Genomic DNA, 26791 nt, shown 5'->3' with positions numbered 1-26791 from the left:
GTCATGAGAGCTCCGTTAAGTATTCCAGAATAGAGGTGGCAGCAGAGAAAGACAGTGACCCCACACACACCTTGAATACCATGAGAACTGATTTATTTTAACCATTTTTAAAAAGGTAAAGGTCGTCCCTTGTGCGAGCACTGGGTCATTCTTGGCCCATGGGGTGACGTCACATCATGACGCTGACTAGGCAGACTGTGTTTACAGAGTGGTTTGCCATTGCCTTCCCCAGTCGTCTACACTTCACCCCCTGCAAGCTGGGTCCTCATTTTACCGACCTCGGAAGGATGGAAGGCTGAGTTGACCTTGAGCCGGCTACCTGAAACCAAATTCGGTCGGGATCGAACTCGGGTCTTGAGCAGAACATTTGACTGCAGTACTGCAGCTTACCACTCTGCGCCCGGGGCGCCATTAACAATTTTAGTGATGGTTAAATAGTGTTTTCATTGCTTTTGCTCTAGCCAGGCAGCTCTGCAGCTCGGAAACGAGCCAAGATTGAGCCAGGATGTCTGCACCGGTACATCGCACGGAACCACAGTTAGGACTAATTGTGGTTAACAACAACCGCAGCCATAGAGACCCGAAGCAGGTGAACTGGTGGTCTGACTCAGTATCGGGCAGTGTGCGAGAGAGTACTGAACCAATGGTCTATACCAGGGATGTCAAACTCATTTGTTACGAGGGCTGGATATGACATAAATGTCACTTGGTCAAGCTGGGCCATGCCTCGCCAGCCCAGATTGGGACTGGAGGGGTGGCTGCCTCAGCTGGCTCACGGGCCAGATAAGAAGAAGAGTTGGTTTTTATATGCTGACTGTCTCTACCACTTAAGGAAGAATCAAACCGGCTTACAATCACCTTCCCCTCCCCACAACAGACACCCTGTGAGTTGGGGGGCTGAGAGAGCTGTGACTAGCCCAAGGTCACCCAGCTGGCTTCATGTGTAGGAGTGGGGAATCAAACCCGGTTCTCTAGATCAGACTCCTCCACTCCAAACCACCGCTTTTAACCACTATACCACGCTGGCTCTCCAAGGCGCCACTCTCAAGGGGCCGAATCCGGCCCTTGGGCCATATCTTTGACACCCCTGGTCTACATCAAGACAGACCGAGTTGGCTCTGTTTTAGGGGGCGGGGTCATAGCTCAGTGGCTAAGCACTTCCTCCGCATGCAGAAGGTTCTGGGTCTCCAGCTAAAATCTCCCACGAAAAGATCTCCGGCTAAAAGATCTCACGTTGCAGGTGTTAGGGAAGTCCCTTCCCAAGAGGCAAGCTTCCCAAGGGAGCTTGCTACTTCCTTAAGGGAGGGGGTAAGCCAAACCACAGCCACTCCCTGGGTAAGGAGGGCAGAATTTTGGGGTGGCAGTGGGTGCCCCCTAGGGTTGCCAGCTCTGGGTTGGGAAATACTTGGAGATTTAGGGGGTGGAGCCTGAGGAAGGTGGGGTTTGGAGAGGGGAGGGACTTCAGTGCCATAGAGTTACCTTGCCAAAGGCAGCCATTTTCTCCAGGTAGGGTTGCCTCCAGGTACTAGCTGGAGATCTCCTGCTTTTACAACTGATCTCCAGCAGATAGAGATCAGTTCCCCTGGAGAAAATGGCCACTTTGGCAATTGGACTCTATGGCATTGAAGTCCCTCCCCTCCCCAAACCCCACCCTCCTCATGCTCCACCCCCAAAACCTCCCGCTGGTGGCAAAGAGGGACCAGGCAACCCTATCTCTAGGGGAACTGATCTCTGTTGTAATAGCAGGAGATCTTCAGCCCCCACCTGGAGGCTGAATTGAAAAAAGGCTGGCAAATGCCAAACAATAAGGTTGAACTCAATCAAGGCAGCACCTTGCAATATCAGAATTTATCTGAAAATTACATTCCAACACAGAAGTGTGTACAATAGTAGTACTGCGTTCACAAAATCAAAAATTGTGCATGATACAGAGTATGCGCTAAGAACAACAACAACACAAGAAAACAATATACAATGTATAGGATTACAGGACAAGCAATGGGCTTCCGGTAAATCTTCCCATTTTGCTCATGCTTCCTCAAACTTGAAAATCCTCTAGTTGGATTGAATTCCATGATAACATATCCAAAGTAAAGGTTTGTGCCTTCAGTGTACTATCGGGCGGCTGATTTGGTCGAAGAGTTTCCATAGTAGATGACTGAATTCTGATATTGCAAGGTGCTGCCTTGATTGAGTTCAACCACCTGGAGGTTGGTAAACCTAGTGCCCCCAAGGGCTGGGATGGGGTTTCTCAGCCGCTGCTCTGAGAAAAGGGAAACTCTGAAGCTGTACTGGAAAGGGGTGGGGGAACCACTGTCTAGAGACCTTTTGTGTACGGATAAAATGGATCAAGCCTCACTACACGTAAAGGTTTTCAAAAGAAAGTGAAAAGATTTGTGCAGCTACCTCTTTTTTCCCCAGTGAGAGAAAACAGTTTGTGGTCACAGCGCTCTTTTGTTCAATGTTCACCAGGAAACATTTTTATGATTTTATTACCCCTTCCAAAATAAATAAATAAATCTGTCCCTTAGCAAGATCAGAGTCTGGAATTAGCGACTACAGCAAAGTGAAAGTAGGCAGAAATGGTAATGAGAAGCAACAAGGGGTAGGTAATAGATTTGAGGACATGAAGGACGGGAATAAAGCAATCAGAAAACAAATCAGCTTGGTAAATTGAAAGAAATTGGAAGGGGGGGCAGCCGGGAACGAGTTCACAAGATACGGTGGGGGGGACGGACTTTTGATGCGCTTGAAAGAGAGGCAGCGCAACCGATCCGGTTCGGAAAAAGGAATCCAACAAGCCCCCAAATTGCTGCCAGGGTTTAAAAGGAAGTGTCAGTCGGCTGTAAATTAAAACTATCCATCAGTGAGCTGCCCGAGCGGAAAGAGAGAAATCAAAGGGGGCAGGAATTACGGTGGGGATGATCAAGGGAGGTTAATAAAGGCAGAAAATTGCCTTAGACTAAAGGGGGGAGCCTGAGATTGCATGGGGGGGATCTATCAAAGACAGTTAAAAGCAGGGGGAGGAAGTGTGGGTTCCCTTGACGGAAAGCTGAAAGAGCGCCCGCCATTATGAATTCTCAGATTTCAAAGAAAAGTGACTCCCAGTAATACTGTTTCTCCCAATGGATCAGGGCCTTGGCTTCCCGCACCACTGGGTCAGTGGGAGGGAAACCACAACCAGATCACTAACCGGTCTGGCTGTGGTTGGATCCTACCATGTGTGTGTTAAGTGCCATCAAGTTGCTTCCAACTCATGGCAATCCTATGGATGAATGGCCTCCAAAACATCCTATCCTTAACAGCTTTGCTCAGGTCTTGCAAACCGAGGGCCGTGGCTGCCTTGATTGAGTCAACCCATCTCACGTTGGGTCTTCCTCTTTTCCTGCTGCCTTCAACTTTTCCTAGATTATTGTCTTTTCCAGTGACTCTTGTCTTCTCATAATGTGACCAAAGTATGATAGCCTCAGTTTAGCCATTCCTAGGGAAAGTTCAAGCTTGATTTGATCTTGAACCCATTTATTTGGCTTTTTGGTGATGCTACCATGCCAACATGAAGAAGAAGAAGAGGAGGAGGAGGAGGAGGAGGAGGAAGAGGAAGAGGAGTTAGATGGGGCTGAGAGAGCTCTGAGAGCTGAGGCTAGCCCAAGGTCACCCAGCTGGCTTCATGTGTAGGAGTGGGGAATCAAACTCGGTTCTCCAGATTAGAGTCCACTGCTCCAAACTACCGCTCTTAACCACCACATCACACTGGCTCACTTGTGTTGTCTCCCGTTTGGTTTATGAGCACATGCTACTGCCTCCTCCCAGGGCAATCTGCCTGTTGCTGTGATAGGATTCTCAATTGATGACTGTTTTAAGGTTTAAACAAAATCAGTCCAGGGGAGGGAACAATTTGGATTGGCGCTACCTCTGCTCCAAATCCTCTCCCCACCACCATAAAATATATACATTCTTCCCTGTGGTTTGTCCCTCAATAAACCATTTATTATGGTCTGGTTATACGCTATCAGTGAAGGCTGCAGTATGTATCAATAGCATATAAAAACCATACAAGACTGACAACAAAAAGTGGAAAAGTGACCAAAACCACCCCTAAATTAATGTTTCTTAAAAATGAAATAAGGGGCATTGGCTCGTTCCTATTATTATTTTAAAAATCCTAGCTTCTAGGTGGCAGAAACCAGTTCAGTGTGTTGTAATGGGAAGAAAAGCCCATAGGAAGGGAAACAGCTGGCTTTTTAAAAAAAAAAGATCATGCTGTTTTTATTTTTTTTCCTGCCAGCTCCCCTTACTTCGAAGGCTGAACCTGCGGAAGGTGGACTCCACCATGCCCAGCTCTGTCCTCTGGCGAGGTTGCCAAGCGACGCTCAAAAGTTTGATTCTTCCCCTTGGGATCAAGAGCATCTGGAGTCGGACGCTCTTTGGCTTTTCCGGGGCTTCTCTGTACCCGGACAGAGGATTCCTTGTTCTCCTCAGTGCATCTTTGCTGCCCTAATTACCGTCACATTTCCCTGCCTTTAATTAGGGCTATGCAAGCGCAGTAAAGTAGCTGAGAAGTTTTATTTCAGAGGAAATGGAGGGGAAAAGAGAGACAGAGAGACCCGGGGAGGGAGGGAGACCGTCTCCTCTCTCTCTTCTTCCACCTGCCTCCCAATATTTTGTTTATTTGTTTCACAGTTTTAGAGGAGGAGGAGGAGGAGGAGGAGGAGGAGGAGGAGGAGGAGGAGGAGGAGAAGAAGAAGAAGAAGAAGAAGAAGAAGAAGAAGAAGAAGAAGAAGAAGAGTCGGTTATTATATGCTGACTTTCTCTACCACTTAAGGGAGACTCAAACCGGCTTAAGGGAGAGTTGGTTTTTATTCATCCTCTGAAAACGAAGTTAGTTGGACCCTTCAGCATGACGGATTTCATTCATACACAAATAGATCCGCTTTAGAAGAGGCCTTCCTTCTTCTGTAACATACTGAAGAAGTTATGAGAAGAGGTATTCCTCCCACTGCAGAAGATGCACTTTTCCCTTTACCCACTGATAGAAGGGAGGATTAGGAGAGGCAGTCTTCCACCAGAAGAGGCAGTCTCCATTTTCCCAACCACAGGACAGAATCTTAGAAGAAGCCTCCCCCAGTCTTAAGAGCACATTCCCCTTCTCACAAACACCAGAAGGAACACTTCTTCTAAGATGATGTCTGCTCTAATACATCCCAGCATCATCTTAAACAAACCTTTAAAAGGTAAAGGTAGCCCCCTGTGCAAACATTACTGACCCATGGGGTGACGTCACATCCCGGCGTTTACTAGGCATACTATGTTTACGGGGTGGTTTGCCATTGCTTTCCCCAGTCGTCTCCACTTGACCCCCCAGCAAGCTGGGTCCTCATTTTACCGACCTCAGAAGGATGGAAGGCTGAGTCAACCTTGAGCCGGATACCTGAAACTGACTTCCGTCAGGATCGAACTCAGGTCGTGAGCAGAGCTTTTGACTGCAGTACTGCAGTTTACCACTCTGCGCCACGGGGCTCTTAAACAAACTTTAGAACTATTGTTTTCTCTTCTGTGCACATACATGTAGCGTTCGTTGATGAATCAGTAAGTGGGTGCCAGTCCTAAAAATTATATGGCGGAAAGCACCGTCAAGTCACAGCTGACCTCTGGCAATCCTGTAGGGCTTTCAAGGCAAGCGCCAAACAGAGGTGGTTTGCCATAGCCTGCCTCAGCTTACCCTGGTCTTCCTCAGCGGGCTCCCGTCCCAGTACCAAGCAGGGCCGACACTGCTTGGCTTCTGAGATCTGACGAGATCAGGCCAGCCTAGGCCATTCAGGTCAGGGCAAAAGTTATATGTGTGTGTGTAAAGTGCCATCAGCTGACTTATGGCAACCCCAGCAAGAAGCTGTCAAGGCTAAGTAAGAAGCAGAGGTGGCTTGCCATTGCCTTCCTCTTCACAGTCCTCCTTAGTGGTCTCCCTTCTGAGTACTGACCCTGTTTTGCTTCCGAGATCTGATGAGATCGGGCCAGCCCAGGCCGTCCAGGTCAGGACAAAGGTTATATACGTAGGATATATTCCTCTTGGAAATCTTCTTCAGAAAGTTCCATTGAGATGAAGGTGACTTGTGTGGGGCTGCAACTTATCATTTTTATACCTGGGCTGGACTTTCCCATTCTGTACCTTCCCCTTTTCCCACCTGCCCCTAAACCAGCAACCCACATCAGGATGAATTTAATATGGCAGAAGCCCTCTTATGGCTGAAATTCTAAGGTCTGGTTCAGATGGACAACTTCTGCCCAAAAGTGGGGAAGAAAACTCGCCTGCCGGTCTCGCGTGATTGATTTCCTTAAACCACGTGTGTGTTCAGCAGAGGAACATGCTTCAGTGTGCTAGGCCACTAGCAGAGGGGCCATCGGATGCCACAACACTGAGGCTCTGCCTCGCCAGCTACAAGCTGCATCGAGGGAATCTCCGGCATTGTCAAAAGGACGGAGGCATTCCTCGTTCTATCGGCCTGTATCCAACTAATACTGCAATCTGATTTGAAGGGAGCCTCAAGTCACCAAGCAACAGCCACCGTTCTTTGCCAAAACACCCCCCATGGGGAGGGATCAGCCTCCCCTCTCGGGCCTCACGGTTACTCACCTTACCACATATGTCATTGATAGCTACATGAACAAAGACGGACGCCTCTTCCATGCCCTCCAGGTAGACGTGCCGATAGCCTGAAACACAGAATGAAGCAAGGGTAGTGGATTGAGCCCTGACTCCGCCTCTTCTTAGAGCGATCCTCACTAGACCATAGAGTTGAGAGGGGTCACTTTGCACATGGATAGGGTTGCTAGCCTCCAGGTGGTAGCTGGAGATCTCCCACTATTACAACTGACCTCCAGCCGATAGAGATCATCTGGAGAAAAGGGTCGCTTGGCAATTGGACTCTATGGCATTGAAGTCCCTCCCTTCCCCAAATCCCACCCTCCTCTGGCTCCACCCCAAAAACCTCCCACTGGTGGCAAAGAGGGACCTGGCAACCCTACACATGAAGTTGTGACTGGATCCCTTGATGGATAATTTAGTCTCAAAAAGGCAGCTGTGGGATGGACAGATATGGGTTTGGGTCATGGCTCTGGAGAGTCTTTTTTACCCCAACCCCATGCCGTTCTCCTCATGTGAAACTACCTAACTCAGGCTGCATTTTAGTCTCAGGAATGGGGGACAAAAATCAGGTACCCCTATTGTGTATGGAGGAGAATAGGAAAGGCGAGGGGAGGGGAAGAAGCCAGAAGAGGGAAAGAAAGGCTTTGCACTCATGTGGCTCATTGTACAGTTGAAGGCACTGAAAGAAGAAGAAGAAGAAGAGGAGAAGGAGGAAGAGGAGGAGGAGGAGTTGGTTTTTATATGCCAACTTTCTCTACCACTTAAGGAAGAATCAAACTGGCTTACAATCACCTTCCCTTCCCCTCCCCACAACAGACACCCTGTGAAGTAGGTGGGACTGAGAGAATGTGACTAGCCCAAGGTCACCCAGCTGGTTTCATGTGTAGGAGTGGGGAAACAAATCCAGTTCACCAGATTAGCCTCCGCCGCTCATGTGGAGGAGCGGGGAATCAAACCCGGTTCTCCAGATCAGAGTCTACCACTCCAAACCACTGTTCTTAACTACTGCACCAGGAAGAGGATATTGACAAAGGAGGACAACTGACTGGAACCAGTCTTGATAGAGAGGGGGTGGAGCTAGGGAACAGGGCAGGCAAAGCTAGATGCATGTGTGTGAGTGTGGGTCAAGTGCCGTCAAGTCGTTTCCAACTTATGGTGACCCTATGAATCAATGTCCTCCGAAATGTCCTATCCGTAACAGCCTTGCTCAGGTCTTGCAAACTGAGAGCCATGGCTTCCTTTACAGAGTCAATCCATCTTATGTTGGGCCTTCCTCTTTTCCTGCTGCCTTCTACTTTTCCTAACATTATTGTCTTTTCCAGCGACTCTTGACGTCTCATAATGTGACCAAAGTACGATAGCCTCAGTTTAGCTGGCGAAGTACGATAGCCTCAGGTTAGCTAGAGGGGCCCAGGTCATTGACTGAGCCCAGCAGGGGAGCAGGGGCCGGCTTTCAGCTTGGGTTCCCGAAGGCCCAGGGTCCGAGGATGACCCTTTGCTGCTGGACGTGACACCTTCATGGTGCGGACCACAGATCTATCAACCCAAGCACCCAGCAGCCCAGGTCCGTAAGGAAAACCTTACGGAGCTGGAACTGCAATTAGCAAACTCGATTTCTGAAACTCCCAGCCTCTTATTTTAAGGTTTGTTTTTTAAGATCTTGCTGACACATTTGATTTGCCTGAGAAGCGGCCCCATTTGCTGTGTTTGGGGACATCCTTAACGCCTGTGCTATCAAAGACCTCTCTGCCTTCTTCCTTACTGTGGCCATCAATCTCAGCATTTCTAATTGATTCGTTGCTCCCTCGGGATCCCTTATGAATGTCATAATCGGAACTTCTCCCTTTCTCTCTCTCTTTCGTTCTCATGTTCTGAAAGCCAGATGGATTCTTTCCCCCTTCTCGAACACTTGGCCAAGTTTCCTCTGCTTTGAAGAAAAAAGAAGGATGCGAGGGGGGGAGACCCTTAACAACAACGCTGGGTGCTTTTATCTGAATTGGGAAGGCACAAAAAAAGAGAGAGGGGGGAGGAAAGGGACGCGGGGGAGGGGGAAGAGTTTTTAAAGCCTCTACATTTCGCAGATATTCAACTACAGGCTCGCTTTAATAGCACAAGCAGTAATTGCAGCCGCTGGTGAACCGCCAGCAAAAATTAGGCCAAAAAAAAAGGGGGGGAAAGAGAGCAAGAAAGAGACTGATTTCTTTCACAAAGGGCTTTGAAGTTTACCCCATTGACTACAAAATCCCTCCCATAGAGCCTGCATCGCGCAAATTGGCAGCTGGCAAATAACTACCAAACTGTCCATCATTATGACTGGCAGCAGGAGAAGGGGGCCCGTATATACCGGAGACCTCCAATTAGGTGCAATTAAGCACACACTCCACTGGGGGGCCTAAGAGGAAGCCAGCCCACCCCCTGGGACCCAAGGGTGGTGCCTTCACGTCCCCCTGTATTACAGGGTGAAACTGTCCCCATTGCATTAAAAAATATTTCTGCAAAGCATTTCAGTTCTTTGCACATCAGCACTAGGTTGGCAGATTAATTAGTAATTGTGTGCATCTCACATAGTCTGTACATTCACAACTTTGATGGTTTTTCTATGTTCAATGTATGTCATTAATGTAATGTACATTGCTTGTTTATTAATGAGTAAGAGGCTTTGAAGAACTGCTCACGTTTTATGGGGAAAATCAGGTGTGAAGAGATACAAAAAACCCAAACAAACAGAAAAACCAACCACCAGTTACAAAGACCCAAGTGGAAAGAAGCATGAGTTTGATCTCCACATGGAAAAAAAGCAAAATCAAAACAGGGATTCTGGGGTTGAAGAACAGCAAGAATGAGAAATATGAAATCATCCTACAGGAGACTGTGAATACTTGTGAATAGATATGGAATAAGTCTGTCTCAAGCCATCTCTGTTTCTTGGGAGAAGAAGAAGCAGCAGCAGCAGCAGCAGAAGAAGAGCAGCAGCAGCAGCAGCAGAAGAGTTGTTTTTTACATGCTGACTTTCTCTACCACTTAAAGGAGAATCAAACTGGCTTACAATCACCTTCCCTTCCCCTCCCCACAACAGACACCCTGTGAGGTAGGTGGGGCTGAGAGAGCTCTAAGAGAGCTGTGACCAGCCCAAGGTCACCCAGCTGTCTTAATGTGTAGGAGTGGGGAAACAAATCCATTTCACCAGATTAGCTTCCGCCGCTCATGTGGAGGAGTGGGGGAATCAAACCCGGTTCTCCAGATCAGAGTCCACCACTCCAAACCACCGCTCTTAGCCACTACACCACACTGAAACAACCTTTGCCTTTCTCGTCCCCCAAATGGACAACAGTCCATTTGCTTTACCCCATAGAACTTATGGGAGCCATTCAGAACCAAACCTCTTTTTTATCTACATACCCCTCTTCCCTCATCTACACAGATGCACCCTCATAGTTGGGAATGCATATGGCACAGTTAATACCATTGTGCTAAAACAAGACCTTTGCAAGACAAAGTTCCTTGAAATAAAACAAAATAAAATGCTGCCATCTTACCTGGCACCATGCTTGTAAACGCGATTGTCCTCTGTCCGATAAAATCTCGCCCAATAGGATCATGGTCCCACACCAGGAACCGCACCAACGCAATCTCTGGCATGCACAGGGAGAACACCAGAGTTTCTTCCCACATTGGATTAAAACCTGTGGAGCACAGAGAGTCAGGACCTTTGGTTTTTATTGCAGCCAGTGTGTAAAGCGCTTTCACACATATTGAATAATGCACTTTCGATCCACTTTCAATGCACTTTCACGATGGTTTGCAAGTGGATTTTACCCTTTCACACAGTAAATTCCAGCTGCAAAGTGGATTGAAAGTGGATTGAAAGTGCATTATTTGGCATGTGTGAAAGCACCCTTTGTGTATGTTTGTCCCACAGGAGAGATGGGTATCATTTGCCTGCAACAGAAATATTTTTCTTTGCTAGCTATAGTTACAATAGTTACAATAAGCCACAGTTTTGTATTATGAACTGAGCCACTGATGAAAGCTCCCCTACACATATTCTAATGGGTAGTGTGTGAATAATCATAACAGAACGCCACCTTCATTATTCTGAAACAGGTATATTTCATGTGGCTGCCTGCCCGTGCAATTTACTTTTCACAGACTTGGCAAAGATCTGTGATCTTCGTCCTGTCTCTTTGGCCTCTCCTTTTCGTATGCACGCATAATCCCCCTCGCCAGCCGTTTCTGTCCCACAGTAAATTTTGGAACGATCTCAGTATTTTGTACTCGGGGTAGCCACGTCGGCAGGCCCAGATTACCGAGAAAGCAAGGGAGGGAAGGGGAACGAAAGCCTCACCGTTGTCGTCCACGACCCTGGTCTGCTCTTTGCAGCAGTCCACGGGCAAGCCAATGATCTCCACTTCCACAAATGGATCTATAATCTGGAAAAGAGGAGAGGAGCGAAGGATGTACCGTTTCCGAGATTCTGTCTATGAAGGGCTGGCCCCGGCACTCTACAACAAACTACCTCAAACCATTACTTACATCTTTAATGACGTGCAAATTATTGAACAGATTAAGCTGCCATATGTATATCCAGTCACAGAACTGCCCCATCAGCTCAGTATTCATTTACCTCCGCCTAGCTTACTTCACAGGGTTGGTTGTGAGACAAAACGGAGGAGGGGAGAACGTACTAAGACACTTTGGTTCTCCACTGAGAAAAGTGAGATGAGTAAATAAGCCAAATAAATCAGATCTCTTTACCCAGAGATGTTCGAGATAGATTTGCCAACCTCCAGGTGGTGGCTGGAGATCTCCTGCTATTACAGCTGATCTCCAGGTGACAGAGATCAGTTTGCCTGGAGAATATGGTCATTTTGGCAATTGGACTGTATGGCATTATACACCACTGAAGTCCCTCCCCTCCTCACACCCCGCCCTGCTCAGGCGCCACCCAAAAAATCTCCAGGTATTTCCCAACCCAGAGCTGGCAACCCTAGAGATAGAATATGGGTCTCTCTCCATTAGGGTTGTCAACCTCCAGGTACTAGCTGGAGATTTCCTGCTATTACAACTGATCTCCAGCCGATAGAGATCAGTTCACCTGGAGAAAATGGCCAGTTTGGCCATTTGACTCCATGGCATTGAAGTCCCTTCCCTCCCCAAACCCCGCCCTCCTCAGGCCCCACCCCCAAACCTCCCGCCGGTGGCAAAGAGGGACCTGGCAACCCTTCTCTCCATGGGGCAGGGCTAGGGTTGCCAGCTCTGGGTTGGGAAATACCTGGAGATTTTGGGGGCGCAGCCTGAGGAGGGCGGGGTTTGGAGAGGGGGAGAGACTTCAGTGCCATAGAGTCCAATGGCCAAAGCGGCCCGTTTCTCCAGGGGAGCGGATCTCTATCAGCTGGAGATCTGTTGTAATAGCGGGAGATCTCCCGCTAGTACCTGGAGGTTGGCAACCCTAGGAAGGGTGGGAGAAATCGGCAACATGCCCTGCCCCCTCCCCCAACCCTTATACCGCTTTGGAGAAACATATGAAGGCACAATAGGCGTTGCTGAGGGGTGGTGGGGGGGGGGAGATGCTGCACAAGCAGGCCTGGGAGGGCTCTCTCCAGCCGCCTCATCCATCTTTGCTGACAACCTCAGCGGCTTTATGTGGTTTTACAGCAGAGTTCTGGGTTTTTAACTTGGCTCCCTTTCGGGGTGCGTGTGTGGCTTTTTTCCCCTTCCTCGTTTTGTTCCAGGGAGGTGTCATGAATAGGAGCCCTGTCACCGTGATGGAGTGTCTTGGCCTCGCTCGGCCGTCTCCCCAAAGGCACCCAGGGGATAATAAAGCAAGCTCGGCTCCTCTGTACAAAGAGAAGGGGGAGAACACCTGCTGGTGTTGAGGGAAAGAACGTGTTGCATAACAGGTCCGAAATGAGGCTAGAGGATTCCCCCTCCTCCCAGAGAGGGAAAGAGAGAAAAAGAGACAGAATTTCAACAGTCTGCAAGCAATCCAGCTTAAAAAAAAACCAATATAACCCCATGTTCGAAGCATTTCATATACATTTAGGGTTGCCAGGTCCTTATTCGCCTCCAGCGGGAGCTTTTTGGGGTGGAGCATGAGGAGGGTGGGGTTTGGGGAGGGGAGGGACTTCAATGCCATAGAGTCCAATTGCCAAAGTGGCCATTTCCTCCAGGTGAACTGATCTCTATTGGCTGGAGGTCAGTTGTAATAGCAGGAGAGCTCCAGCTAGTACCTGGAGGTTGGCAACCCTACATACATTATCTTGATGAATTCCTTACAACAACCTTGTAAGACAGCTCAGTATTATCTCCACATTGCAGCGGGGTGGGGGCAGAACTGAGGCAGAAAGAGCGTCTTGCCCAAGGCCCCCTGGTAAGTTTGTGGCGTAGGGTAGCTCTGGACCAGGACCTTGCCGATGCAGGCCGCTCTCCTAAACACACTTATTAGGGAGTAAGCCCCACTGAATTTCATCGGATTTACTTCTGAACAGACATGCGCAGGATTGCAGTGCCTGGCTCTCGGCCCCTCCGCCACATCATAGCGATAGATGGGGTGTGTGTATGGGTGCGTGAATGCATATGCACCTGCAGCTTTATGAACATGACATACAAACTGGTTTATCAGCCATTCCCTTTCCCCTGGGGACTACAGCGCTGTGGAAGAGGGAGAGGATCCGGGAGAATCCTCCACGCTCTCACCACACTACAGTCACCAGGCTGCTTTCAAGGAAGTCATGACCGCTAAACTGGTATAAAACTGGTGCACATGTTTGCATAGGGTTGTCAGGTCCTTCCTCGCCACTGGTGGGAACTCTGTTGTGGTGGGGCTGTGGAAGGGGGTAATCGGCACAATAACATCACTTACGGGGCAAACCCAGAAGTGATGGGAACGCTCTAGCACATTCCTCCAATTTTTTTTGGGGGGGGGGGATGTGCTAGAGCGTCCCTGTCACTTCCGGGGTAAACCCAGAAGTGACGTTAATTGCCCCACTCCAGCTGGCTTGCTTCTGTCCACTGGCCAGCTGAGGGACGGCGAGCTCCCCCTTAATTGCCCGCCATTACCTAGTGTTTGTAGGATTGCTAGGTCCCTCTTCGCCACCAGTGGGAGGTTTTTGGGGCAGAGCCTGAGGAGGGCAGGGTTTGGGGAGGGGCTTCAATGCCATAGAGTCCAATGGCCAAAGCGGCCCTTTTCTCCAGGGGAACTGATCTCTATCGGCTGGAGAGCAGTTGTAATAGCAGGAGATCTCCAGCTAGTACCTGGAGGTTGGCAACCTTAAGTATCTGGCAACCCTATGTTTGCAGTATAGATAAAGCCACCCTTAGGCCCATTAATATAGCACTGCCTGCACCAGGTTCCCAGGTGACTGTAGCAGCTGCTGCCGGAACTGAACGCTACAGTCACCTTCAGAGGGTCTTCTTCCAGACCGCTGAGCACTGCGGCTCATTTGCCCGCCTGGCTTCTTCTTCCAGCAGACAGGAACAGACAGGAAGTCGCAGCAACTTCACTTTCCCGTCACTTCCTTATTGCCACCTGCTGGGTGTTGCCAGAAAGTGATGGAGCGAATGAGCATCCGGGTGGCAGCATCAAGCAAGCGCCAAGATGCCTCTCTGCATGTGTCTGCGGTTGTCATTCCTGACTGCGGCTGCTACAGTCGCCCGGAACCCACAGAGTAGCTAGTTCAAAGCTGGCTTGGTGACCCAGATCTTTCTCTTGCTCTCTCCCATTCCATACCTCTCCTCTGTCTCCAAGCATGGAATCGCGGGGCTTTGGGAGCTGTTGACCACTGATTATTCTTAAGACAAGCTGCTTCTTCATCTGGCCGAGCAGAGGATCTTCAGAATTTGGGTTGAAGACGCCTGCAAGGGGACACAGCACATACCCAGTTCAGGTAGAGCCGAGGCCGTTCTTTGCATGGAGTTCAGTTCTCCCCTCCACCCCTCCAAAAAATACTTGTTTTCCATGAGGACTAGAAGATTGCTTCTAAGTAAACAAAAATAAAATTCTATATATATATATATCAACACAGCTCTGCCTTTATCCTTCTGCCTACAATTCTTTCCTGTGAAAGAAACAGAGAGAGAGGGGGGGAGGGGGGAGGGAAGGAAGGAAGAAGAGAAAGAGAGAGAGAAAGGAAGAGAGAAAGGAAGGAAGGAACACATGAACACATGAAGCTGCCTTCTACTGAATCAGACCCTTGGTCCATCAAAGTCAGTATTGTCTACTCAGACCAGCAGCAGCTTTCCAGGGTCTCAGGCAGGGGTCTTTCACATCACCTACTTGCCTAGTCCCTTTAACTGGAGATGTCGGGGATTGAACCTGGGACCTTCTGCATGCCAAGCAGATGCTCTACCACTGAGCCACGGAAGGAAGAGCAGCTTGGATGTTAATTTGAAGTTCAGAACAGGAGGAACTTATTATTCAGAGATAGAGATGACAGAAAAGATAACGAGGACTGTACATTTTTCGTGTTGTTAAAACAAACACACCCAGTGGAGAGGACAAGAGGATTGTGAGAGGAGCACGGCTGTGACAGCAAAATTTAATTTAATCAGAGTCCGAGGGTGCGCCGTCATCAAGACAATGGGGCCCAGCATGAGAAGAGGCTGCGAACGGCAAGTCCAATGAGGCAGCAGCGTTGAAGCCTTTCGCCCCGAACTGTAGCGTCTGCCATGTGCAGAAGAACCGATAAGGAATATCAAAGAGGCAGAAAACGAGAGAGAGAGATTCATCACAAGCAAGAGCTACCAAGCAGAAAGGGGGAAGTGGGCCCAGAACCAAACTAAATGGAAAATGAGCCCAGCTGAAGCGCTTGGTCGCCAAGCGCTGGACCTGAAAGGCACATCCACCCTGCACATACCATCGCTTCTCTCCAAAACTGAGCGTCAAATATTCCCTAGATATTTTGTGCATTCTCTGAATACTGGACAAATAGACACCACGCATTTTATATTTGCATTTGGCCTCCAGAGAGCTATATTTGATAGGATTGGAGAGCTGACAAGGAGTTGGTGTTTTGGATTTGCAGCTATCTGAAAAGTTGGCTTGTAACGGTTGTCAATACACTGAACTGTATCCTCTCCACTCACAGGGGATTCGTTCCCGGGATCTCTGCGAATGGCAAAATCCATGACTGGCGTTCTCCCGGCAGCAAAGCAACCAAATTTTGCCACAAAATTTAACAACACAATGATTATGAAGATGAGGCAGTGGCAGTAAAAACAGGCTGGAAATGGCATCATGCTACTGGACCATGGACTGCAAATAAGTGAAATTGTGAGTCACAAATTCATGAACAGAGAGGTTCTACTGAATTTGATTGCTCACCTGTAATGGTATTTGTGTGTTGGAAAGTATTTGAAAAGTTGAGAAGCTTATGAGATTTCCACAACCTGCTGAAACGAAGGCATTTTCAAGCCTCGATATGGTTTCAGTTTCCAATTTTGTCTTATTAAAACGTAGAGGCAGGTTGCCATAATGACAAAGGTTCTTTCTATCAGCTGGATTTGGTTCACACCCACCCACCCCTTTTGACTTACCCAAGTTGACTGTAGGCTTGCACGTATCAGAAAACCCGACCCGAAAATAAAGCCGAAAATCGCCATTTCGGCTTATTTTCAGCTCGGGTTTCCCGGGGGGGACGACGACACAGGAATCAGTCGAGCTGAACAGGTGATTCCCGGAAAAGCCGAGTAATTATTTGGCTTTTCCGGTTTGGCATCCACCAGAGCCAACAGTGGCCTTTAGTTTATGGAACAGGTTGAGTGATGTAGGAAGGGGAGGCATGATCTTTGGAGTTCTTTAGAAACTGCTGCCTGCATTGCTTGCCAGAGCATTGACAGGACATGAGTGTAGGTGTGGGGTTTGCTGTAGAGTGTATTTATGAATTATGTATTTTATATTTTGGGTTTTGATGGAAAGATCTGTGAGCCACCCTGAACCACTAAAGGGAAAGGCAGGATAGAAATGTTTTAATAAATCAACAAGAAGTCACCTCAAAGGAGGTCTTTCCTTACCTTGACACATGCACTTCGGCTTGAGGACATAGCCACAATTCCCGTTGGCACTGAACTTGGCGCGGTTCAACTGAAGCATCCGCCCTTCCGACTGGTAGTTTAGCGCAACTGTCGGGGGGGGGGGAGCAGAAGATCAATTGCAGAGAGTGTTTGTAAGGCCAAGCTGCCTGTTCAAAATGGGAGGAAGATCTATTTGAAAATGGGAGGGATGGAGAATGTCCTGGGTGCTAGCTAGCATGAATCCAAGTGGGGAGGAATTCTATTTGGAAAGAAGAAGGAAGAAGGAAGAAGGAAGAAGAAGAAGAAGAAGAGGCGTCGGCGGTGTTGGTTTTTATATGCCAACTTTCTCTACCACTTAAGGCAGAATCAAACTGGCTTACAATCACCTTCCCCTCCCCACAACAGACACCCTGTGAGGTAGGTGGGTCTGAGAGAGCTCTAAGAGAGCTGTGACTAGCCCAAGGTCACCCAGCAGGCTTCGTGTGTAGAAGTGGGGAAACCAATTTGGTTCACCAGATTAGCTTCCGCCACTCATGTGAAGGAGTGGGGAATCAAACCTGGTTCTCCAGGTCAGAGTCCACCGCTCCAAACCACCACTCTTAACCCCTACATCATGGAGGCAGGGGGGAGGCTCCCCCAAACATACCCCTCCCTCCTTCACCCTTACCCAGCTGGCAGCCGGCATTCCAGAAAGGCTGAGGGTTGTAATTGCTTGAGTCCACGCGGTAGGAGGAGGGATAGATCCGGGAGAGCTGGTGCTGGTTGAAGCGCAGATACTGGGCCGGCTTCTGCTGGATGATCTGATGAGCTTTTGTCTCGCTGAAAGATGAAACCTGCCAACTGGAGGAGACTGAAACGAGAACAATGAGAGCATTGCCTCTTGGAAGACAACAAACACCTCTGGCAACGAAACCAACGCTTTGGAGGAGAAATGACGGCACTACGGGTGTCCCACAAACAGTTGGGTGAGGGCTGGTACAGGAGTTCATGCAGTGCTATAACAAGAAGATTCAACAGTGGTTCCAGGGCTGGCTCTAGCACTGTTGGGACCCACTGCAACTGCTCACCCTCCCTCACTGCACTGAGGTATAGTGTTCAGTTCAGTTTATTTACAGTCATTTGACCAGCAAATATCAGCATGAAATTACAATTTTAAAACACCAACTGAGGATCTCCGTACCTTACTGGCTACATAACAGAACTTTGCCACTGAATAAGAGATAAAAGCATCTTTACCTTCTAGTAAAAATTTAACAATAAAATCATCTGAATGGCTAACATTCCTAAAAATTCTAGTCAACACAAGTAAAATCAGCTTATTTCTATCCTCCTGATAACGTTCACAGTGCAATAAAATATGTATAATTGTCTCCACTGAGTTAAAATTACAGGGGCATAATCTGGTCTCTACAGGTGTCTGCTGAAATCTCCCGCTGGGAATAGCGGACGGAAAGGAATTTAATCGGGCTCTTGAAAAGGCCCAACGAAAACGAGAAAAGGTAATGGTTGTTAAATAAGGAGCACTAGACAAACCTTCCCAGTTCTTTCATGATTTATAATGTCTTGGGAGAAAAGTCAACTCATTTTGTAATTCGATACCTATGAGATTTTTTTGCTCTGTTTAAACCCATTTCTAGTAGGTTATCAGTAGATAATTTTATTAATTATTAAGTTTATTAATTATCCTTTCGCTCCAAGAGAGTTGTGGGTTAGATGATAGTAAATAGTACCTCAACAGGCTGTTAGAATCAGCTGCCCCCCCAACTGTGGCAGGAAGTTGGTCTCCACCCTTCTCTCCCCACATCTGACTTGCAGAAGCAAGATGGGGAGGTGGCAAACCTGTTGAGTCCTTTGAAGTCAATGGCTTTAGAATGGTGTGGCTCTACTTAGGATGGAGCTGCCATCCTAAAGTGAGCCTCTGGAGGACGAGTGGTTACTGTAGCTCTGGTCTGTCAGTTTGCTAACACACTCCGAACTGTAAGTTTCTGATTTCTGTCTGTCAACTATCTGTGAACCCTAGTTTAGTAATTTTGACGATCATTTCAAATCACAGTTGGAATCTACCAAAGGGCTGCAAAATCTCAGTTTCCAACACTAGTTTGCCGACCTTTCGCAAATCATAGTTGGTCAGTTCAGCCACTCATGGTAGATAAGCTGTGTAAACCATTATTGGGTACAATATCTCAACTGTGCCAGACTCTCTCTCTCTTTCTCTCTCTCTCAAAGTGAGAACAACAAAGTGGACTTCCACTGGAAAAGAAGGGACATGATAAAGACTGATGAAGTGCTCTGTGCGAAACACATTCAAGGCTCGTCACTTTGGTTCCTCCTTCTGTTTGGAGCAGGCCATAATTTCCACTTACTTTCAGATTCCACATCGTGGATCCCAACGGATTTGGTGTACTTCACGAGGTCTGAGAGTGCGCGAGATAACTTCATTGTTTTCTTCTGCCGGTTCGTCCTGCAGGGACAAGATGGCAAAGTCTGATCCAAGGGAGAAACTGACAACTGAATTTTACTTGAAAAGATGAATGTGTATAATCAAGAGAAACACTCAACAGTTAGAAAAATAAATAAATAAAAAAACAACCCCCAAACGAAATTATCCTAACATACGACAACAAGAAAAACCTATATCCTTGGAAGTTCTTACCACCAGACTGAGTGGAAACAGAATTTTATACTCTTGGGAAACTGGTTCTGTAATGTATAGGACTAAACAGATTAAAACTTAGCACAGGAGCAGACCTGCTTTTCTTCTCCTTTCCCAAGTTCTAGGCTTGAATTCTGTCTTGTCGTAAGTCCTCCACATTTTCAAAACTCACTCTTTAAACATGAGGCCAAAAACTTGCATTTCAAAACTTTTATTTATGAGATTTATTTCCTACCTTTACTCCAAGGAGGTTAGGATGGTTCCCCTCCTCATTTCTCCTCAACCAAGGCTGAGAGAGAACTACTGACCCAAAGTGAGCCAGTGATCTGAGTGGGGATTTGGACCCAGGTCTTCCTCGTCAGACACACTAACTGCCACGTTGGGTCTTAAACAACTCCTCTCCAACCGATGGTGCTGCAGCTAGTTTGCCCAAAGATCTCCTTCATTACCCAGAATGCATTACCACTTACTTGCTGTAATGCACCGAGGCCCTGCCTAAATGTCCTTGACAGTCAAGTTCATCTTCACCCTCTTCCACGCTCGGTGTTCTTTTGAGTTTGCTGCCTTTTTTCTGTGGAAGAAAACAAGTGGGGTGAGAAGAAGTGGCAGCTGATCCTTTATATCCTTGTACAACCGCAGGTGGGTGCAGATGCCCATTAATGAGTTGGCAACGTACCACAACGACCTAGAAACCCCATGCTTATATATACCTGCAGATGAACAATCGTCCTTCAAAGAGCTAAAGGTGGTACTACAGAGTCATAATTCCTCATGGTGCACATACTGACTTTTTTAGTTCCACTGTCATCCCTGGTCAAATGGGTGTTGCTGGTTTTTGAAGCACTACTAAACACCTACCAGACCTAATTAACAAAAGAATATAGTATGGTTTACATGCAAACCATGGCCAGTGATGCTTCTTTGGGGCACCTCTCCATTGTGCTGGAATCTAGCTCCAGCTGAGGCACCCCTCCTCCCAGCTTCTAACAGCCACCAGAGGGGTCAAGGGGGGGGGTAAGAGGGTGCAATTTTATATTTATATTTCATAGTTACCCGTATTAGTTTCAAATCAGTACTCAAAGCAGCCGAAAGCAAATTTTGACTAAGAAGCAAACTACCGATTCAACAGATAAATCAAGACATGGCCCATCACTCAACAAAGTCTAATGTTCAAAAATGGGTCCATGTAAGGAAAAAAGAGGCAGCAGTTGGTCATCCCACTATTGTGCCTGGATCCAGAGATCTCTGAAAACCGTCTCCCCAGGTACATTTTAAAATAATAATTGTTATCTATATTTTAATGACAATAAGTCAATGTGTGTATGTGTGGGTTTTATTGGCTGAAAAGTATGGAAAACTAGAATCAGTCAATCAATCAAAAAGTGTACCACCTCTAACATATTGAACAAGTTGTATGGTGTTTCCAGCTGGTAACATCCCACCAAGGGGCAATGAGAGGGTAATTGCTTTCAGCATCCTCTGGAATACTAATCCACCCCACCACACCACCTTTTTTGGAAAGCTTCTTTTGCCAAGTCTGCTCTACTTTGAAGTCGAAGAAAAACAACCAGAACTGCCACAGGGGGCTTCCCCCCCAAAACTGGAACACATCCAGCCAACACCAAAACCCAACATTTCGTAGCTGTTGTGATAGGGTTTCATTTGGGAGTGGGGGAAGGCGTGGATCTCTCTGTTTTGTAGTGTTAGAGCGAGGGATGCAGGTGAGCCCGAAGTTGGCTGCTGCAGGTTCTGAACAATACATTTGTGGGGCTGACTATCACAGCTTACAGTTTATTGATAGTGTCGCCCAGCAGAGTCTTCCCAAAAGGACATTGGGAAACGCAGGCCCTAGAGACTCACTGCACCCTCTCCCATGTATTGGCCGCATATCAAATATTTGGGACCAGAAGTGTTTCGGATTTCGGATTATTTCGGATTTTGGAATATTTGTATATACATAATGAGATATCTTGGGGATGGGACCCAAGTCTAAACACAAAAATAATTTATGCTTTATATAAACCTTATACACATAGCCTGAAGGTAATTTTAAACACTATTGTATATGCTATTTTTAATAATTTTGTGCATAATAAAGTTTGTGTACATTGAGCCATCAGAAAGTAAAGGCATCACTATCTCACCAGAAGTTTCAGATTTGGGATCATTTTGGATTGCGGATTTTCGGATAAGGGATACTCAACCAGTACCACCCCAGTCCCCTTTGTTTTAGACCAGTTTGGCTTTCCTCTGCAACTGTCAAGCATTTTGCTCCAAGTTCAGTTACCTGGAAATAAAGAAATTTCTCACTGCAGAAACATTTGGGCTCCTGCCAAAAGGAATCTGGAGTCAACACTATTATGGTTGCCCCTCCCCGTCGGATCCTGTACAAAGTTCAGACTCCTGCCATTAACAGCGCCATCGTAAGCAGAGTGAGTTATGTCTTTCTGTGCCACTGGCTTCAATCCTAGACAGTGTGATTGACTTCAGTGGGTTTAGAAGGGCATATGCTTATGACTGCCATGTAAATCTCTCTGTTGCCTTGCCCTTCCTTATCTCACAATATGTCCCTGCCTACTACCTTTGCTTCGCCCTCAGCTGCTCTGTTCTCAAATGACCCCACTCCGTTCTCTTGTGTCGCACCCTATACCTATGTCCCACCCCCAAAAAAATCACCGGCATCAGATCTCTCCCAATTCCTCCTCAAAATCCATCCATCCTGTAAAGGCTTTAATCCACCATGGCCTCTAGAGAGCTAGCAATATATTTGTTATTACAAATACATCCTTTGCAATTGAAAGAGGAAGTCTTGTATATATGTGTATGTATATATGTGTGTGTGTGGTTTTTTTTTGTCAAGTGTTTTTTTATGTATGTCTGTGTTTATATATTGGAATAAAAATTCTAATAAAAAAAGAGAGATGTCCCTCCCTTGAAAGTATTTGCCACGAATCCTGGCTCAAACCAGTTTTTTTCCAGCTGACCCCAGTACCATCTCTTCTGACTGGCTGCAGGTCTCTGAGGCCTCGGGCTGAGGGCCTTCCCGGCTCTGCTTCCTAAAATCTTTTTAGTTGGAGATGCCACTGGTTGTCTACAGGCCATTCCGCTTGCAAAATGGGTTCTTTGCTGACAACCTTTAGCACCTTTCAAAAAACAGTGACTCTTAAGACACCTGGCTGGCCACTGTGAACAGACTGCTGGACTTGATGGGCCTTTGTCTGATCCAGCAGGGCTTTTCTTATGTTTTCTTATGTTCTTAATATGCCTCTGCCAAGTAGACTCCAGGATTTAAGACACCAGCTGATGGCGAGGATTAGAGACCCTTAGTTTGAAAGCTCTGTAATGCCATCAACGAAGCAGTAGTTATCGCTGAGAGCAGAAAAGGCTTTGGGAATGGATTTACTTTGATAGCGATAACTCCGTCGACATAAGTCATTCTGCTGTTTGGCGGGGTGCTCAAGCTAAATTTTACAGCTTCTCGAGTCCTAAGTCACTATTCATGTGAGTCACAAAGAATTAAGAGAAACGAACTGGAGCATTGGGAAGTGAGCTAGGAGGGCTTCTCTGAACCTTACATCACAAATGCTATAATTGATAACCTCATGACCAATCGAAGCAGCAGTGCCCTCGCTCTAAATTGGCTTCATTTCCCCTCAGTGACATCAACATGTGGCCAAATCCAATAAAGTACACTGTGCCTTTATAGAATCACACTTACTATATGCTCCCTGATTGTCTGGGATTGCCCTAGGACGGAGAAAGAAGACATAAAAATGGTATGGAGGCAGCAATGGATTAGGGAAATGATACCTGTGATCTGATATTTACACATCTAAGGAGGGATATTACTCCTTCCTCGCCAAAGCACTTCTTTCAACCCAAACCTCCAAATGCACAAATGCTCAGAAATCCACATCTTTGGGTTGGGACTTGGATCCAAACTAAATTGGCAATTTCCACTGATCCTGCCACACACCTTCCTTTTCTAATTCCTCAGGATCCCTGACCCACCAGGAAAAGCATTTTATGATCAGTACAATGCTGTAGAAGAGGGGCAGGAAAGTTCTATTCTGCCACTGGAACATTTGGTCTGGATCCAACCCATTGTTTGGATCTTCTTCAATAGTTACAGGCATGTCAATTTCATGTTCATCTGAAACCCAAGACATGTTCTCAGGATATAAACTAAACCTAACCAAATTCTAAGTGATGGGAAGTTTTTAAAAGGAGCATCCAAGTGAAGAAGAAGAAGAGTTGGTTTTTATGTGCTGAATTTCTCTACCACTTAAGGTAGAATCAAACTGGCTTACAATCACCTTCCCTTCCCCTCCCCACAACAGACACCCTGTGAGGTAGGTGGGGCTGAGAGAGTGTGACTAGCCCAAGGTCACCCAGCTGGCTTCATATGTAGGAGTGGGGAAACCAATCCAGTTCACCAGATTAGCCTCTGCCACTCATGTGGAGGAGTGGGGATTGAAACCCAGCTCTCTAGATCAGATTCCACCGCTCCAAACCACCGCTCTTAACCACTACACCACGCTGATAAACGGTTGCACTTTTCTATGCTAACGTTTTATAGTTTGGATTTTGGAGATGTTGCACTTGAAAACAGTAGAGTGAGACGGGGATGGGAGATGGAATGCCACAAACACACGAATAACCTTGCGTTTGGAAAAGCTGCCCATCAGTGACCGGTTGTGGCGTTTGCTGATGACCAAATCTTCCCCGGATTCCACATCTTCCTCGTGTTTGTTCTACAGAACCAAAGAATGACAGCACACAAAGCAATCAGTCATTAGACAGACAGACAGATAGACAGACAAGCTGCTGAACAACAAGAGGAATGACACTGAACCTTCACAAGCAAAACAGGAGAAAAGATACACTGCTTTACAAATTCTTACATAACACTGAAAGTAGAAAAGAGTAAGAGTCCAGTAGCACTTAAAAGACTAACAAAATTTCTGGCAGGGTATGAGCTTTCGTGAGCCACAGAACTGTACACAGTTTAGGTGACCAGAACTGTACACAGTATTCCAAGTGTGGAATAGCAGAAGTTTTATTCTCTATTCCTTGTCTAATTATGGGCAGCATGGAATCTGCCTTTTTCACAGCAGCCAAATATGAAGCAACCTTATACTGAATCAGACCCTTGGCCCATCAAGGTCAGTACTGGCTCTTCTGACTGGCAGACACTCTCTGGGGTCTCCTGCAGAGGTCTATCACATCACCTAATATCTGGTCCTAATATCTGGTCCTTCTAACTAAAGATGCTGAGGATTGAACCTGGGACCTTCTGTCTGCCAAACAGATGCTCGACCGCTGAGCCACGGTCTCTCCCCTAGCCCCTCTCCATCTGCTGTCATCTTGTCCTCTGTGGATTTGGGCTACCAATAGAGCTATCAATGCTAGCAAAACAATGATATGAAGGGAAGAGGAAAGGCACAGGGTATGGGGGGGTCAAGGTTCTTCATAACCAGCAAAGCCTGTTCACTAGAGGCGATGGGAGAATAACAGAAATTGGTATATACAAACAAACACAGCCATCTTATTTTTTTAAGTCTCTAGACACTACTTTTTGACTTTTAGAAATATATCAGCAAAACCTCTGTCTTTAGGCTTTCTGACAGCCTTCCCATGAAGTGTTAAAAACTCCAGGAAGTAAATTGAGAATACTTTTGGGACAGGGTTCAGACACTTGAGCATGAAAATGAAATCAACATATTCTAAGTGAGCCCAACTTGCGACAAGGCGTAAGGAAAACATTTTAGGTGAAATTTCATGGACAGACATTTCTGATGAGGAAAATGGGAGTTTCTAGGAATATGAACCTCCTCTTCAGCAGGCAAATTAAAAAAAAAATAGAGGAAGTTGGTACTGCTTACTAGCTACATGAATCCAGCCAATCAGGGATCATTCACCCTACATAATGATGCCATTGCGCCACCCAGCCAATCAAATCTGCCTATGTGGTAAAGCCAAATCAGAGTGAGGGCAACACTCCCTGCCCTCACTCTGAACTGAAGAACATTTGGGCCACATTTCACAGTCTGATTTATGGTTGTTGCTTTTTTTTTTTTTTTTTTTTTTTAGCAAAATGGGCATTTTGCAGTTCAAAGGGAATAAAATTGTTCATGACATGCAGGCACACATCTCAGCTCAGCCTTGGATTTTAGCATAAAACCTTCATATCATTAAAAGTGTGCTTCGTTTCATTATGGGAAACAATATTTCTGGCACTCTGAATGGGGAGACAGAAATTACCTGTGTACGTGTTCTGCTCCAGTTGCTTTGTGCCAGCAACTGGCAGCGTCCCTGCGTCCCTTGAAAATCTCACTCACCTGGCTTCCTCATTAGCCACGAGCGCTCAGCTATGGAAGCCAGAGTCATTAATAAACAATTTAGAAAGAAAGCTAATAAAAATCCTACCAAGTCAGCTGCTAAAACCCGCTTTCTCTATCGCACCCAATTTGCATTTCTAAAGAGAGGCACGTTGCATTATTCATTTATGGCGGCAGATTATCCCCCTGTACCAAACGGGCACCATTAAAAAAAAAAAAAACTCTTCAGCTGATCAAAATACCATTACTGAAAATAAAGAAAGAGGCCTGCAAATGGACAGAGGTGGGGGCGGTGATGGATTTATTCCAACGTTGTCATAAACAACGGTGAAGAGTTAGGAGAAAACCAGAATGAGACAGACCCTTTGCTTGGCTGTTCCCGTTTGTTGACAATTGCTGCCCAGAATCTAATATCAGACTGTATTGATTCTAGCAGACCTGTTCAGGCATCCTCAGTGTTTAGGAATTTGTTCTTGGGTGGCTTAAAGGAAGGGAAACTCTCACACCAAAACTAAATGGCAAAGCAATTGAACCCCCACCCCCACAAAAAATGGGCGCTTTGGCAATTGGACTCTATGGCATTGAAGTCCCTCCCCTCCCCAAACTCACCCCTCCTCAGTCTCTGCCCCAAAAACCTCCCGCCAGTGGCAAAGAGGGACCTGGCAACCCTACCCCCTAACCTTGTTTTACAAGAGCCCTGTAAAAAGGAAAGCGGGAAGAGAGGGTTCAGGGCTGGTCCAGTTAGAGCTCTGTGGATCACTGTGCGTTTTCTGCGAGGTTATTTGCCCATCTCTGCCGAGATCATCTGTAAGCCTGATGTGAATCCCATCTGATGAGCCTGTTTGCCCTTAACCTGCATGACGGTGCCCTGCTCCTTGGCTCCCGTGGACTACTGAGGCTTTGGAAGCTCAGGTTCCCAGAGAGAAGGGAAAGAGCCTTGGAGATAAGGAGCAATGCCTCTGCAGATTGGGGGCGAAGCCTAGTAGAACCATAGAATCATAGAGTTGGAAGGGACCACTAGGGTCATCTAGTCCAGCCCCTGCACAATGTAGGAGATTCACACACCCTCAGTGACCCCTACTCCATGCCCAGAAGATGGCCAAGATGCCCTCCCTCTCATCATCTGCTTAAGGTCATAGAATCAGC

The 26791-nt window shown here is 46.9% G+C and overlaps 1 protein-coding gene across 3 annotated transcripts in view; it reads right to left on the bottom strand.

Moving 5' to 3' along the window:
- Positions 1 to 26791, bottom strand: part of PLCH2 (phospholipase C eta 2) — a 250203-nt gene that overhangs the window by 9793 nt on the left and 213619 nt on the right. For all 3 annotated transcript variants that reach the window (XM_056865319.1, XM_056865318.1, XM_056865320.1), the window contains exons 12-20: positions 23966 to 24058; positions 19775 to 19875; positions 19015 to 19112; positions 17319 to 17501; positions 16652 to 16759; positions 14370 to 14494; positions 10986 to 11070; positions 10177 to 10323; positions 6629 to 6708 (exon numbers count right to left, since the gene is read on the bottom strand). In XM_056865319.1, the coding sequence (XP_056721297.1) occupies positions 6629 to 6708; positions 10177 to 10323; positions 10986 to 11070; positions 14370 to 14494; positions 16652 to 16759; positions 17319 to 17501; positions 19015 to 19112; positions 19775 to 19875; positions 23966 to 24058 (1020 nt within the window). The remainder of the gene's footprint in view (positions 1 to 6628; positions 6709 to 10176; positions 10324 to 10985; positions 11071 to 14369; positions 14495 to 16651; positions 16760 to 17318; positions 17502 to 19014; positions 19113 to 19774; positions 19876 to 23965; positions 24059 to 26791) is intronic.

This window comes from Euleptes europaea, chromosome 19 (assembly GCF_029931775.1).
Source record: "Euleptes europaea isolate rEulEur1 chromosome 19, rEulEur1.hap1, whole genome shotgun sequence".
NCBI lineage: Eukaryota > Metazoa > Chordata > Lepidosauria > Squamata > Sphaerodactylidae > Euleptes > Euleptes europaea.
This window is presented reverse-complemented; position numbering and strand designations above follow the sequence as displayed.